The sequence below is a fragment of the Schistocerca gregaria genome, chromosome 2, assembly GCF_023897955.1.
Source record: "Schistocerca gregaria isolate iqSchGreg1 chromosome 2, iqSchGreg1.2, whole genome shotgun sequence".
NCBI lineage: Eukaryota > Metazoa > Arthropoda > Insecta > Orthoptera > Acrididae > Schistocerca > Schistocerca gregaria.
The window spans coordinates 266970037-266986111 of NC_064921.1; the positions used below are offsets into that span (position 1 = coordinate 266970037).

Here is a 16075-nt window from a genome sequence, read left to right on the forward strand (position 1 = left end):
CAATGGAAAATCCAGGAAGGACTGTAACAATATTAGAGAAGGAAAGCTGCTACTCACCATATAGCGAAGATGCTGAGTCACGATGGGCACAACAAAAAGATCCACACAATTATAGCTACAACAAAAAGATTTGCGACTCAGCATCTCCGCTATATGATGAGTAGCAACTTTCCTTCTCTAATATTGTTACAAAAATGTGGAGTGTTTTACCACATCTACTGACTCATGTTCATGTGCAACATTAATTATTGGTAAGACTCTGTTCGTTATACAGAACTGAACAATTAATTCTTCGAGAAACATCATTAAAATTGCTTCTGTTGCTTTCTCTCTAATGGGATTTATTAAAACACTAGTATCCTATGCAAAAAGTACCAGTTCTGCTCATTGAATGTTCAGTGGAAGGTCATTCACATACATAAGGAATAAGATTGGACCTACAATTGAACCTGTTGTATCCACTTTGTGATTTCTCCCAAGTCACTAAAATTGTCTACCTTTTCAACATTGTTTGAATTATTCAGCACAATGTTCTGCATTCTGTCTGTTAAGTATGATTCAAACCAGATGTGTGTAATGCCATCTATTTGATAAAACTTGTGTGTAATGCCATCTATTTGATAAAACTTAAGTTTTTCTACAAAAGTAAAATGATCTACACAATTTAACACCTTAGAAAGAAGACAAAAAATACCAGCTGGCAAAATTTTATTATTTAAGGGTTACAATATTTGGTGGGTGGATGTAGAAATTGCACTCTCAGATCAGTAACCTTTCTGGTATCCGAACTGTTGTGCTAAGTAAATTGCTTCTACTAAAATGTGAGGCTACTCTTGAGTACATTACTGTCTCAATTATTCTGGAAAAAGATGTCAGCAAGGAAATTGGGGAATAATGATTTATGTCTTTGTTGTCACCTTTCTTGTAAGGTGATTAAACAATTGCATATTTTAATCTGCCTGGAAAAATTATCTGTGCTGGTGATATATTACCCATGTCACTGAGGACATTACATATAATGTAAGAGCAAATTTTCAGAAATCTATCTGAAATTCAATAAATCCTACATGAGCTTTTGCTTTATAGAGTTTTTCTAATTCTATTAATTTCAGTGAAGGATGTTGATGCAATGTCCATTTCCGTAAAGTTATGTGGAAACTGAACGATTTAATCCTATTTTTGCTGCTAAATTTTGAAAGAGCCTTAAGTACTCACTACTTGTGAATTTACAATATCCCGTATGGTTTTAATCTTATTATCTGCATTACTGATTTCTGTCAGGATGTACATACTTCTGGACATTTATGACTTTCTTTAAAATACTTCAGCATTTTATGTAGTATGCAAGTAACATCTAACCATGACTTATTTTCATCTTCATACAAATTTCCCTCTTCCTCTTACATGAGGTTTCTATCCCTCTAGTTGTTCAAGTCTTACTTGTTTTTGTAATGAATCTTCTGGGTAACTTCTTAGGAAAGCTACTTTGAAATACTGGCACAAATTCATAATAGAATAAATTGAATTTGATATTAGCATCACTTTCACTATATAACTCATCCCCTACCACCTCTTTTAACTTACTCTTAAAATACAGTAGCCTATTCTCATTGCTCTCTACAAACTAGCTTCTGTGCTGTAAGGAGCTATGTTGTTTATTTCAATAATTGTGCATGATGATAAGATAGCCCATTAACAATTGGTACACATTGTTGCAGCCTGAGAACTGTCTATAAATGTGTTATCCTGCTGCCTTGTTGCACATCAGTTGGAAAATTAACTTCTGAAGTTAGTTTGAAACATGCAAATAATGATTCCAGTTCATTTTTCCTGTCTACACTGAAATCTCCACAAACTACTAACTGTTTCTTCTTGTGTGACAGATTTCTCATAAATATCTGAAAGTTTCCTAGAGGGAATCTATAGACTGTTACAATTACCAGAGATATATTCTGCAGTAACATTTCACAAGTATATGCCTCTACATTCTGATTTGAACACAAACTGTTTGTTTCAATATTTCTGACTGTTCTCCAATTTTTGTGCGTGTTGCAACCCATCCTTTTTCCACGTTAACTCTACATGAAAATGGTACTAGTCTATAATACCTGCTATTTATGTTATCCATTCCTGTGATTGCACGGTGTTTAGAGAAGCACAAAACATCTATCATCTCAAATTTGCCACATCTTTTAGGCACACAAGAAGCTGATCTATCTTATTTTTTAGCCTCCTAATGTTGTGATGAAACATTTTAATTTTACTTTTCGGAAACACCAAACATATTATGGTCCTGTTCTGTTTTAGTTTCTTTCAAGACTGTCTGTCAGATGTGTTCAAATTAAAATTGGGGGACATTTGATCAACAACTCAAGATGTGTAGATGACACAACACTTACAGCAGGCAGTGAAGAAGACATTAAAAGTATGCTAGTAAACAATATGAAAAGAAAGTGAAAAGGTTAGCTTAAGGCCAAATCTGAAGAAAACAAAAATTTTGACACCGAGTATGAACACTAATGTGGTGATAGATGAAGATATCATTGAAGAAGTCTACAAATACATATTTTTAGGGCCTACGAAAACAAATAAAAGCTTTTGTACTGAGTAAAGAAGAAAGAGGGTACAACTTGGGAAAACTACTACAATTAAATTAAACAAGTTTCTAATGGAAAGGAGATGGTCACTACTGACTAAAATAAATATGGCTGAAACTTTGATCTTTCTCATAATTTTGTTCTGATGCGAGTAATGGAAAAAAAAAAGATTGCAAGAAATTTGACTCTTTTGAAATGTGGGTTTGGAGAAGGATCTCGAGTGTTTCATGGACCAAAAAAGAATAAATAAATAAAATGGCCCCGAAAAAAACAAAAAATCTAAATTACCTTCTGAGGTCAAAATATCTCAGATGAAATTAATGTACTTTGAGCATATTGTCAGAGGAGAAGACTCACCAAGTATGTTCCAAAGAACGGAAGATCAAAGATATAGAGGAAAACCAAGAAGAAGATGGGCAATGAAAGCACTTGACTGATCATAGCAACAAATTCAAATGTAGACATATTTTTCTTAGAATGAGTCTTGTGGAACGCATCCCATAACTGCAACCACAAATGAAAACACTGAGAAAATGTATAATATGGTATCAGATTATCCATGACTACATCTGCCCCTGGTAGCTGAGTGGTCAGCGCGACAGACTGTCAAACCAAAAGGCCCGGGTTCGATTCCCAGCTGGGTCGGAGATTTTCTCCACTCAGGGACTGGGTGTTGTGTTGTCCTAATCATCATTTCATCCCCATCAACGCACAAGTCGCCGAAGTGGCGTCAAATCAAAAGACTTGCACCAGGCGAGCGGTCTACCCAACGGGAGGCCCTCGTCACACGACATTATTATTATCTTTGACTACAGGCATGTGAAATAACTCATACGATTCGCACGTCGAAAGAATTAGTATCATACATTCTATGTGCAAAATAGACTTTGTAAAAGATGGTTCCATACATGCTGAATGCTGCGCAAAAGAAAGTGCAAAAACCATTACAACATTTGGCCTATTTTACAAAGATCCAACTCATTTAAGCACTAATTGCTTACTGTGGTTCAGACTTCGATCCACGAATTCCTACCAGAAATGAAGCAGTGGTCAAAGGTAAATCAGTGGATGCAAGTCAGTGGCCCAGTGCCAAAAAGTGAAGCTGATTTCATCTGCCAAACATATTATAGTCAATATTTCCTGGAACACACTAAATTTGATGGAAAAATTGAAAAGGGACAAATTGTTGAATACAGCCAATCTGGCAATTTACGACTTCCACAGACTGCCACATTTAAACAAACTTATGACTTTTAGTGATCCAGCCATCCATGGAAGGGTATTATCATGTACATCAAATATAGAGCTGAGAGTAAAAATGTGTGTGATCACAATTAGTTTGTAATCATCGGGCCACATACTATGGGAAAGTATTACTCAACAAGTACGGAGTCCAACTCCTGGGGAGCATTTGTAATTTCAGTGGAGCAAGGAGTAATGAAGGCCATAGAAGATCTCTGGCCCTGAGGAAGATGAATATGACTATAAGCAATTGTTGTTATATACTATTCACAGACGCATTAACGAGAGGTCTTTGAGAGAGTAATATTAGTTGGTTCTGAGAGTAGTAACTTCCCACGTAATGTTTAACCATTTGTGAAAGTTTAGGACAATATACAGAGTCAAATGAAACCAGTCTACACTTTATTTATGTATAGAAGCAGTGTTTTGTTTTATAGCCACTTGACTTAAAGAAATCATGGCTGGACCCTGAGATAAGTCACATGAGTTGCAAGGTCGAATCTCTACACCAGGCTAATAAGGGAGCATTAAGGCAGTAACATTAGGTGTAGCTGCATGGAATTATAGGTCTGGAACAGACATTGCCAAAGAAGTCAAAACATTGCCACACAAGTTAAATACAGCAGTCATCAGCTGTTAATAAACACTCTAGACTGAAATACGTTTTGTATCCAACCGTGAGGTTTTGGCAGTCCTTTACAAACCTCACTTTAGAAATGGCATCTGCAAACTGGATAAAAGTGCACTGACATAAAAATTTACTATATTGAAAAACAAACATATTTGTTACATATAAGAACATGTTCTCTTATTGGCAGACAGAAATTTCTTCCTGCCCTCTTACATTTGCTCTTGTAATAAACCCATGGCTATAAAATATGCAATACTTCAGCATGGAAATTTCAGTAAAGAAAAATGTCAAATCTTATCAACACATCATCTTTTACCCAGAATGGAAATTTTAAGAATTGCTTGATTACTGCTTACTACAATGGAATAGTTTACATTGTAAAAAAACTTCTTTCAAATCATTTGAATGCCAACTAAGTAGGTAAAAACATTAAAGCCACAGAGCAAGCATATCATAAAACAAGTAGCATTATGTTTTGGTATCACAACAGCATATTGCTTGGCAGGTACTCCAATAAATATAATTATGTTTATCTTCCTGACTGCTCATCAATTGTACAGTAAACAAAAACATAAGAAGAAATGTAAGAAAAAACAAACCTCATAAAGATACTTGGCAAGTTGCACGCAGTAATGCCACTGCCGTAAGTTGGTACGTAGTTCATCACTCATAGAGGAGCCCTGAGTTTGTGACTGCGATGTCTGAGAGGCAGGAGAAGCTCCTGGCTGAGTGCTTGCTGTTGTCGGCGTGGAGCCTGGACCCCCACCTCCTGAACACGACTGCTGGTAATATTCTTGAAGCTTTGTTAACTGATCCTTCAGGAACTTGATGAGTGTTCCAGTCCATTCTGCAGACAAATAAACAAGCTTAAGGTGAAGTATTCAACTCTGCAGACTTTTATAAGGAAAAATAAGTTAAAGTATAACACTTAACTTCACATAAATAAAGTCAACTTGAGATACAAGTAAATAATTCTCTAGAGGTTTACCTGAGTTTGAAAGGTGCTTCACTGTGCACCTTCATTTTGCCAGCTAGTTGAATTGTACAATAAACACATTTGTGGGGCGTTTGGATGTGACAGTCGCCCAATGTTTGGCTGTATTGAAACATGAGGGCAGACTCATCATCAAGATTGTGGTCAACCACGATTGACCACCATAGAAAAGATCACCGTATTGTGCACCAAGCACACTGTACCCCATTCACATCTAAGCCTGTCATTCAAGAAAAAGTAATGGACTCCATACAACATTCTTTGTAATCCTGCACCATTGGTTGGAGACTAGCTGCAGCCGGACTATGGAATTACCATCGCTTGCGAACGCCACAATTAAAACAACACAAACAGTTGTGTTTGGAGTGGTGCCATGACCAGGAAACATGGAATGCTGACGAACAGCATTGCATTGCGTTCAGCAATTAAACACGGTTCTGCACTACCCTGCATGACCATCACTGATGAATGTGGTGGCAACCTGGAAAGAGGCCCCATTCTTCCAATGTTTTGGAGAGGTACACAGTGTTATTCCTGGTGTCGTCATTTGGAGACCCATTGGGTATGAGTTCAGGCCTCAGCTAGTAATGACTGAGGAAACACTGATTGCACATGTATGTCATGAACATCATGCATCCTCCATGTGTTTGCTCTCATGCAGTAGTATCAAGGTGCCCCTTTCAACAGGAAAATGTTTATCCACATGATACACATCTCTACAAACTGTCTGCATGATGTTGAGGCACTCCCAAGGACAACAACATCTCCAGATCTGCCCCAATAGAATATGTGTGGGACAAGTTCGAACATCAACTACATCCCTGTGTCAGTCTCCTGGATATCAAGGACCAGTTACAATGTTTGTGGGCCAGTTTACCTTGGAGAGAATACAATAGGTTTATGGCATCCTTACCAGCAAAATCAGTACATGCGTCCAGGTCAGAAGGGATGCGAAGGCACTCTGATAAGTGAGGTCACACTATCAAGTTCTTTATAAATTTGACTCAATTTTATAATCACTAAAAGGACGTCACATAACCTCCCAACCAGTGAAGTTTCATATTGTTTCATCCTCCCCTTCTGGATGCCTTACATTTTTATAAGGCAGGGTATGCTGTTTTGTGTTGTTTTTGATCTGTGAAAAAGTCTCATTGCTTGAAAAATCTCAATTATATAACTCTACAATGAAATTTTACAGTCCCCCTATACTTAATGATTACATTCACACTCTTTCATGAGTCACTAAATTTCAAAACATACAAATATTTCTTTATGATTCTGAACACCTATTTTTCACATTTAAGCCTTGATGGCTCTTAAATGTTTCATGTTCAGACACATCTGCAAAATTTCACATGACGAATAACATCTCTCACACTGTCAAAATACTTTTATTGAAACGTCACTGCTGGTTTCGCATCAATAGAAATCCAGCTTTGGGTGATGTGGTTGGGACCAAGCAGATTAATCATGCGCTACCACTTCTAGTGTACTATCTGATCCTATCTTGACAATGAACATAGTACCTGGCTATAAGCAATCGCTCCGCCGCACCATGAATTTTTTTTTTTTAAATAAAAAAACTGTCAATACACAGCTCTCAGTGATATATGGCGTTTAATAGTCACACATATCTATTTTCACTATTTTCAAGTGATAATAATTCTACAATGTTTTAATTTCTTGTATGGATCACCGGAAGGTGCATCTTTCTTGATGCGAAACTGGTAGTGACATTTTATTAAAAGTATTTTAACAGCCAGTGAGGAAGTTTTGTTTACCAGTTATGTCTGCCTTCAGTCTAAATGTTTCTCCCATTCTACTTGGATACACGGGAAGAGAATAAGGATTATGAGCTGCCACTTTTCTCTTACAATGGCACTACTGTATCTGCCTACAGTCGGTTTGCTCATTCTTTACACTATGGACGACAGAATAGTTCAGCACGCAATGCGACTGGAATGTCACCAGATCTTGTACTGGTCATTGCCATAACTGACAAGCATAGGATACACAAGGAGCAGGGTGTCAGTATCAGTTGATTGCAACCAGGTCAGGGATTCTCAACAGAAAGGACATTCACTGATAAGTCAGTGTGGGAACCATTCAATGAAACATCATCGATATGGGGCTTTCAGAGCTGAAGGCCCACTTGGATGACTGCATGACACAAAGCTTTATGCCTTGCCTGGGCCCGCCAACACCAACATTGGACTGCTGATGACTGGAAAGCTGTTGCCTGGTCAGAAGTGTCTCATTTCAAATTGTATGGAGAGGATGGATATGTACTGATATGGAGACAACCACATGAACCCATGGACACTGCATGTCAGCAGGATGATCAAGCTGGTGGAGTCTCTGTAATAGTCTGGGGTGTATGCAGCTGGAGTGATATAAGACCCCTGATACAGCTTGATAAAACTCTGACAGGTGACACATACGTAACAATCCTGTCTGATCACCTGCATCCATTCATGTTCATTGTGCATTCTGATGGACTTGGGCAATTCCAGTAGGACAATGCGACACCCCACACATCCAGAATTGCTATAGAGTGGCTCCAGGAACACTCTTATGAGTTTAAACACTTCTGCTGGCTACCAAACCCCCCAGACATGACCATTACTGAGCATATTTGGGATGTCTTACAACATGCTGTTCAGAAAAGATCCCCACCCCCTTCTACTCTTACCAAGCGAGGTGTGCTGTGGTTAGCACACTGGATTCGCATTCGGGAGGACGATGGTTCAAACCTGCATCTGACCATCAAAATTTAGATTTTCTGTGATTTCCCTATGTCACTTCTGGCAATTGCAGGATGCTTCCTTTGAAAGGGCATGGCCGACTTCCTTTCCCATCCTACCCTAATCCAACAGGATAGATGACCTCGCTGTTTAGTCCCTCCCTCAAATCAACCAACCAACTCTCCTACTCTTACAGATTTATGGGCAGCCCAGCAGGATTCATGGTGTTAATTCCCTCCAGCACTACTTCAGATATTAGTCGAGCCCATGCCACGTCACTTTGTGGCACTTCTACATATTCGCAGGGGCCCTACACAATATTAGGCAGGTGTACCAGTTTCTTGGGTCTTCAGTGAAGGTTGCCATTGGTACAGTATTTTCATCCATAGGACTACATCATACTTTCAATACATTCATACACTTATTGTATATCAAAGAAAGAAATAAAACTATAAAAGAATTCCTAATACTATGACAAACATTAAAAAGAAAACACTTCCTCATGTTGCAAAATTACATTTATTTGGTCACAAATTGGCTTTCAGCTTCTCAGGCCATTTTCAGATGGCAACTGACTGTCGCAAACATAGATAAACACGATCTGCGAGGTACACAGATATTATATGTACAGAAGATACAAAAATGACACAGAGTGTTTACATAGGTAAATTTTACATTTTTGCCAAACAAAAATAATTCCATAACTTAAAAATATGGGGAAAACAATTTTTTTTTTATGTGGGGATCCATTTAATAACTGACAAGAAATGAAATGAATTTACAGTCTCACTCTAGTATTTGTAACAAAAACTTAACTTAACAAAGGGGAAAAAGGAAATTGAGTCTGCTCATTTAAAACTAAGCTGGCCCTCTGTGTCATATGTTTGTTGATTTCCAGTACTTCCAGTATGGTTGTCGTTTAGCTTTTCTCAACAAAATGTAAAAATTTACATCATGTGAATGGTCTTCTGTTAAATGATAAATCTTTCTTCCTTAATCTTCCAATGCCTTCAGTTTAGTTAGTCTAATTACCACAGCTCTTCCTGACTGGTCAGTTTTATACACTACCAGAAAAAAGGACACCCTTTCAGTGGTTTGCTATTCACTCAATATTTATTGTCCCTACAGTGCATATGGAGTACACAAAAAGATTACATTAACAGATCAATAGCATAAGGAATTCTGATGTACCAGGTATCAATCCATCCTGAAACACCCATTGCCTCCACAGGTGGCAAAGCAGGTGTTGACTCTGGCAGCCATTCAATTGCACAAATGGTGAATACTGTCCTGGAATACATTATGCCACACCTGCTCAATGTGTTGTTGGTTGACAAGTCACACAAGTCACTTATTGTCCCATCTTATCTCATATGTGCTCGATAGGAGACAAGTCCAAAGACTGCTCTGGCCAGGGAAGTTACTGCATGTCTTGCAGAGTACATTCAGTTTCATCGGCAGTGTGTGGGTCAGCATTATCTTGCTGCAACAATACACCACCTTCCTGTTGCAAGAACAGCAACAGAATGGGTCTAACAACATCTGCACATATCGAGTGTTGGTTAGTGTCCACTGCAGAAACATGAGAGCTATCAGTTCCCAAAAGTTCATTTTGACACATCTGGGCTCGCAAGCCCTTTTGTCTGTGCTGTAAAATCTGCCATTGCTGCCCTTACAATATGACGATCCTGGCGGACATCTGTGCTGCGTGGATGTCCAAAAACATCATCTACAGATGTGAGAATGTTTATGTGACCACTGATAGATGCAGCACAAGCAACTTGTGTGGTAGTTCTCCAAAAGCATCAATCCACCACTCAGAAGGCCACAACCTGACCTCTTTCGAACTCACTCATTGGCAGTTCGGAGCACGAGTGTCTCCAGGACATGGTTTCCTGCTTGCTTTATACGTTTTCACCACACTGAGCCTTCTGGCAGTGAGCAACCCCTAATAAAGGGTAGATACAGGTGACAGTCTGGTAGCTATGTCACTATGCTATCTGTTGGCAGATGACATTGAAACCATTTTCATTACTCTACTATCCCCCAAGCGGCATATATTTCATCACATCAAAACTGACATCGTCTTTCCACATGTACTAATTTCTTTCCAGCAGTGTATTTTTTCACACTGTTTCCACGTGGTTTTGAACATACCACTCTATGCCAAGGGTTGTAATCTGTCTTTACTACTGAATAAAATTTTGGATATGCTACTGGTATTATAAAATGCATGTCTGTACTATGAGACTTTAACTTTTTTTTTCAATGTTGTCGGAAATATTGCCAATATATAGGACTTCGCGACAGGCTTTGTAACTACTGAGTGACTGCTGTTGGGCAGCACGCAGAAGTGGCATAATTTTATGCGTTTCCTTTTTTCATAGCACATTACTGATCAGGATACAGCTGTAGTCATTGCTGGAAGTGATTTTTTTTTTTTTTTGTAATTTTTTTTATGCGGTAAAAAATGTAACACTTTACTATGAAAACACTGTGTTTCATTTTTATATCTTTCACACAAATACACACAAATACTACATGTGAATGACACACATCATGTTTATCTGTGTTTTTGACATTCAATTATCACCTAAATATGGCCTGAGAAGCTGAAAGCTGGTTCATAACCAAATAAATATAATTTTGCAGACCATTAGGAAGTGTTTTCCTTTTTATTATATGTACATGTTCTGGCAAGCACCGATGGAAAATTCAGATAATATTATGGCAAATTACAATGAGGTTAATAAACAACATAAATTATAATGCACCCAAACAAAGTGTGTGCCAAGTAATGACGGCTGAAGTGTGCCATACTGAGCTGCATTGTCAGAGGGGAAGCTACTTGGCTCTAATTGTAAAATAGGAATATAAATTAGATTAGACTGCCGCTCACCACACAAGAGGCACAGAGAATCAACAGACACATTTAAAAGTCAGCTGCCCCCCATCTTACACACACACACACACACACACACACACACACACACACACTGAAAACATACCTGTTTAACAACTTCTACTCCAATGAAAAGTTTTTGAATATTTAATAACATAGTGCTTTTTAAAGAGAGAGACTGTGTGTGTGTGTGTGTGTGTGTGTGTGTGTGTGTACACACAAAAGTAACTTGAGATAATACATAAATGGTCAACAAATGCCATATATCTCATTGAAAATGTATACTATAATTGAAAAAATGTAAATAACTAACCTAAATTAAACTAAACTTGGAGTAGTTTTACTAAAGTTGCTCTCCGCCTCAACTCATACAGCTCGTACTTATCGATATGATGACTTCAGAAGTTCTGAGGCCTTTTCTTTTGTGATGAATGTCACTCCATTCTCTGTTAATGTTTTACTCAAGTCGGGAAGGCAATACACCAATGAGCCAAAACATTATGACGATTTGCTAAAAAAAGAGTGTTGGTCCACCTTTGGAACACCATAAAGCAGCAATAACGCATGGTATGTACTCAACAACTGCTTGGTATGTTACTGGAGGTATGTAGTATTAGATGTGTACACACAATTCCCATAAATCGCAGGCCACTGGTTTGTGGGTGTGTAACTGGTATCGAATAGCATCCCAGATGTGTTCATTTGGTGGTTCAGACATCAAGATGAGGTCATTGTCATGTTCCTGAAACCACTATAGCAAAATTCTTGCACTGTAACAGACAGTTATTTGTGATGGACAGTACCACCAATGTCAGGTAATACATCAAGCATGAGGGACTGCACGTGGTTTGCCACGTAGCCCACAAGTAACATGGTGCCTACCACAGTTCCCATGCAAGACCAGGTGAATGTCCCCCATAGCACAATACTGTTCCACAGGCCTGCATCCATGGTGCGGAGCACGCTTAAAATAGTTGTTCATCAGGATGATGGCATAACAAGACATGACCAATGACTGTTGTAACAAGAAACATGATTCATCTAATCGGGCGATATGTTTCCACTGACCCAATATCTACAGCAACTGTCACTGATGATGTCGTTGACCCAACATGAGAACACACTTGTGCTTACTCTAGAATTGTTTTTTGTCATCAGATGTGCCACAGATTGCTGCCTACCCTGCTTTACAGAGTGGGCAAGCTTCTGACCTACACAACCTGTGTTGAGGTGTAGACCTCCAACATTTTATCACCTACTCATGGTTTCATCATCCTTTCTACAGGTGCTCATGACAGGAGCACGTGAACAGTTGACCAGCTTCATTGTTTTTGAAATGCTCATTCCAGATGTCAAGCAGTAACAATTTGCCTTTGTCGAAGTCACATGTCAGTGCAGTTCCCCATTATTGACCTGTATCGTCACTAGAATGAGTCCCCATTAGTCTCTGTTCTACTTATATACTTCCCTTATAGCGTCACATGCCTGCAATGTGACCAGGCAGCATACAGTTTCACAGTGGGCAGTAGTCATAATGTTCTGCCTCATCAGTGTAAACATAACAGGTAACATGCTCTACCCTGAAATATAGAAACCACTGATAAAAACTGGATTTCTCATTCCCAGTTGGATCCAGTTCTTTCAGTGCTACTGTTTCCATTCACATTCTTCACATAAACACACTGCTGTGAGGAAGTGATGGGAGAAGGGGCATTAGAGAGTAACACGGAACAAAATGAAGCGCTAAGTATTTTACTAGACACATTTCGAGTTGGAGTGAATGTCTTAACATTATAAAAATGGCACTCAGTTTACCATACTGTACCTTGAGAAGGATCAGGAAGTTGGCGTTTTTTGATTTTGACTTCCGAAACAGCCACAGTATATGCATAGCTTAGTTTAATAAACCATGCAGCACGAAGCATTGGAACTTGATATTCACACAACATCATAAAGATTTCCTCTTTCTTATTAAAATTTGGTGCCTGGGAAAAATACAAGTAATTGTTTTATATTATATGACTGCAAATTAAACAGGCTTATAATATACTGATAAAACTGATTAATTTACCTTTTTTGATAAACTACTAAGTGGCTTACTACCAGCCAGGTCTTTGAACCACGCTTCAACAGCATTTTTTGTTCGAGCTGTGGCTGGCCAAAAATTGTCTTTCGGGTTAATCTGCTGTCTCTTCCGGCCAGTATCTGGTAATGTATTTATTTCTTCTTTCTTTGTAAGTATAGCATTGAAGTATGCACCCACCTATAAAGATTAGTCACATTTTGTAAGCTCACTAGCACCACACAGTATTGCCTAGAAATTTATGATTCACAAAATTATGAGCCAGAATTGCTTGTGAGTATATACGTTCAAGAGGAAAAATGTTTAGTACTGACAATAGACACACATAAAAAAGTAAAGGATACAAAACTATCCCAGCCTTTGAAACTACCAGTCCCTTCGTTGGTGAGAAAAGAGGATTTAGATAGGGGAAGTTATAAAGGAAGGTAATATCAGCCAGATCCCTCGATGAGAGGCACTCACCTGATGTGAGGATAAGGGGAACCAAGGATGATGGAACAGGCATCAGGCAGAGCAGGATATTAAAGACAGTACATTGCTAAGTACTGGGTCAACTTCAGTCCAGAGATGTCAAGGACAGAATGAGATATAAATATCAATTAAAAGGCAGTGAAATGAAATGACTATTGCAATTAAGAACTAGGAAGATAAGAGTATTTGGGGGGGGGGGGGGGTACCAATGAGAGAGGGAAGAGGCAGGAGATTGGGAGTAAAATGAAGATGAAGAAGTAAACTGTACCAAAGAAAAAATTAAAAAAGCCATAACAATAATAATAAATATGATAAATATACATAATTAAAAATACAAAAATAATGAAAAAAGGGGAAATTGTATGTTAGTGGTGGCTAAGACCAAAAGGATACCTGGATGCATAGATATGTTGGAAAGAAAGGTCCCATCTCCATAGTTCAAAGAAATTAGTACCAGTTAGGAGGATCCAAATGGCCCATATAGTGTAGCAGGAATGCATGTCTCTGGAGTTGGGCTCTAGAGTAGGTCATTCCAGCTCGAGTGCCCGCCACTGGGCAGCCTGGCACCTACAGGCGAGGGTAGGCAAACAGCTGCGGTGTTGTCAAACAGGTAGCCAGGCTATAGTATACACAACTATTCTACTGTGCCTCGCCCCCATGGGCAGAGGCAGCCAAGTGGTTCATGCATGCACAGAATGCAATGCAATAGGGCTAAACCTATACTAGCTGTGACTGACCACAAGAGAGCTGACGAATGCTCCACGGCACTTTTGTACCATAGGGCAGCTTTGGAAGACTCTACTGTAGAGCATATTCAGCAACTGGATACTGGGTATTTGCTAGATGGACAGTTCTTCTGTCATTAGTGCAGAGATGAGAGAAGGGATGGGATGAGAAGTAACAGAGAGTTAAGGAGGGAGCTAAATGAATAATCCAAATGCGAGCTGATGAATGCACCACAGCATCTTTGTCCCATGGGGCAGCTTTGTAAGTGTCTGTTGTAAAGTACGTTCAGCAACTGGATACTGGGTATCTGCAAGGTGGACAGTTCTCCTACATTTTCAGTGCAGAGATGATAGCAGGGCCACGATGAGAAGTAATAATGGGGTAAAGAGGAAGCTCAATGAATAATCTAATTATGAAATAGTAGGAAATGGAAAAAAAACAGAAGGGGATAGGGGGTGGACTTAAAAAAAGGGGGGGGGGGGGAGGGAAGAGAAAATGAAAATAAAAATGTAGATGAGTAAATACTGATTTTCTACCACTGAGAAAAGGTAAGTCCATGGGGGATGCAAGATGTGAGGATATATTGGAAAAAAGGTTCCCACCTACATGATTCAGGGCATCTAATGACTTGTTTGATGCAGCATGCATTCAGATCTGTTGATGCACACTGTAGAGAATTCTTGAGATCTGCGTACTAGATGTCAAACAATTTCTGTGTGTCCATTTCATGTGCACAGCCACATTGGTGGTTATCATTCCTATACAAATACAGTCAATACATGTTAGATAGTAAACAAAATGTGTGATTTTGCATATTGCTGTGTCTCTGAAGTAGTTGGATTTTCCAGTGGTAGGGTTGGAGTATGTGGCAGAGGGTGGGTGAATGGGGTGGGTAATCAGTAGGAACGAATACAGTGCTAGGAAGATTGGGGTAGGGGCATTGGTCTGGAAATGGCATAATTGTTTGATAAGGATGTTATGGAAGTTAGGATGGTGTTAAAAAGCAACAGTAAGCGCTGTAGGGATGCTGTCAGAGCTTGACTAGGGACTGTTATAGCTTTGGCATTGTCTGTGTTCAGGCACTCCAAGCATGAACGGTATTAGGTAACATGTAAATCTCTAAGGCTATCTACTCACACGCCCCCTTCCACCCAAAATGCTTAAATGCATCATCAATACATTACACCGGCAAGGTTAAGGTTTCCTCAAGTCAAGTCTTGAAATGAGATCATCTCTTCCTGACAACTCCCACACCATTGTCTTCTATTGCCCTCCTAATCACTTTAAAATTCATTGTAAAACCAGATTATTATTCCTGTCTCCTGCATTTTTTCCTATGTAGGTCCACCTTGGCCCCACTTACTCCACTCACCATTTGAAAATCTCACATTAAAGGCAAAGCAACATGGTTGGTTGGTTGGTACTTTGATTCGTGGGAGAGGACCAAACAGTGTGGCCACTGGTCCCACTGGATTACAAAAGAATGGGGAAGGAAGCTGGCCGTTACCTTTCAAAGGAACTCTAATCAGGATGACCGGACGTGGGTTTGAACCACTGTCCTCCTGAATGGGAGTCCAGTGTGCTAACCACTGTGCCACCTCACTTGGTTACAGCAACATGTAAAACTGTGTAAGCCATTAGAAGTAATATGTGCTCACTCTAGAGATTTTTGTAGAGTAATGAAT

The 16075-nt window shown here is 39.0% G+C and overlaps 1 protein-coding gene across 4 annotated transcripts in view; it reads right to left on the minus strand.

The window, feature by feature from the left end:
• Positions 1-16075, minus strand: part of LOC126336849 (mediator of RNA polymerase II transcription subunit 12) — a 356148-nt gene that overhangs the window by 328601 nt on the left and 11472 nt on the right. For all 4 annotated transcript variants that reach the window (XM_050000939.1, XM_050000937.1, XM_050000940.1 and 1 more), the window contains 3 exons: positions 13182-13373; positions 12936-13095; positions 5070-5317 (listed from right to left, as the gene is read on the minus strand). In XM_050000939.1, the coding sequence (XP_049856896.1) occupies positions 5070-5317; positions 12936-13095; positions 13182-13373 (600 nt within the window). The remainder of the gene's footprint in view (positions 1-5069; positions 5318-12935; positions 13096-13181; positions 13374-16075) is intronic.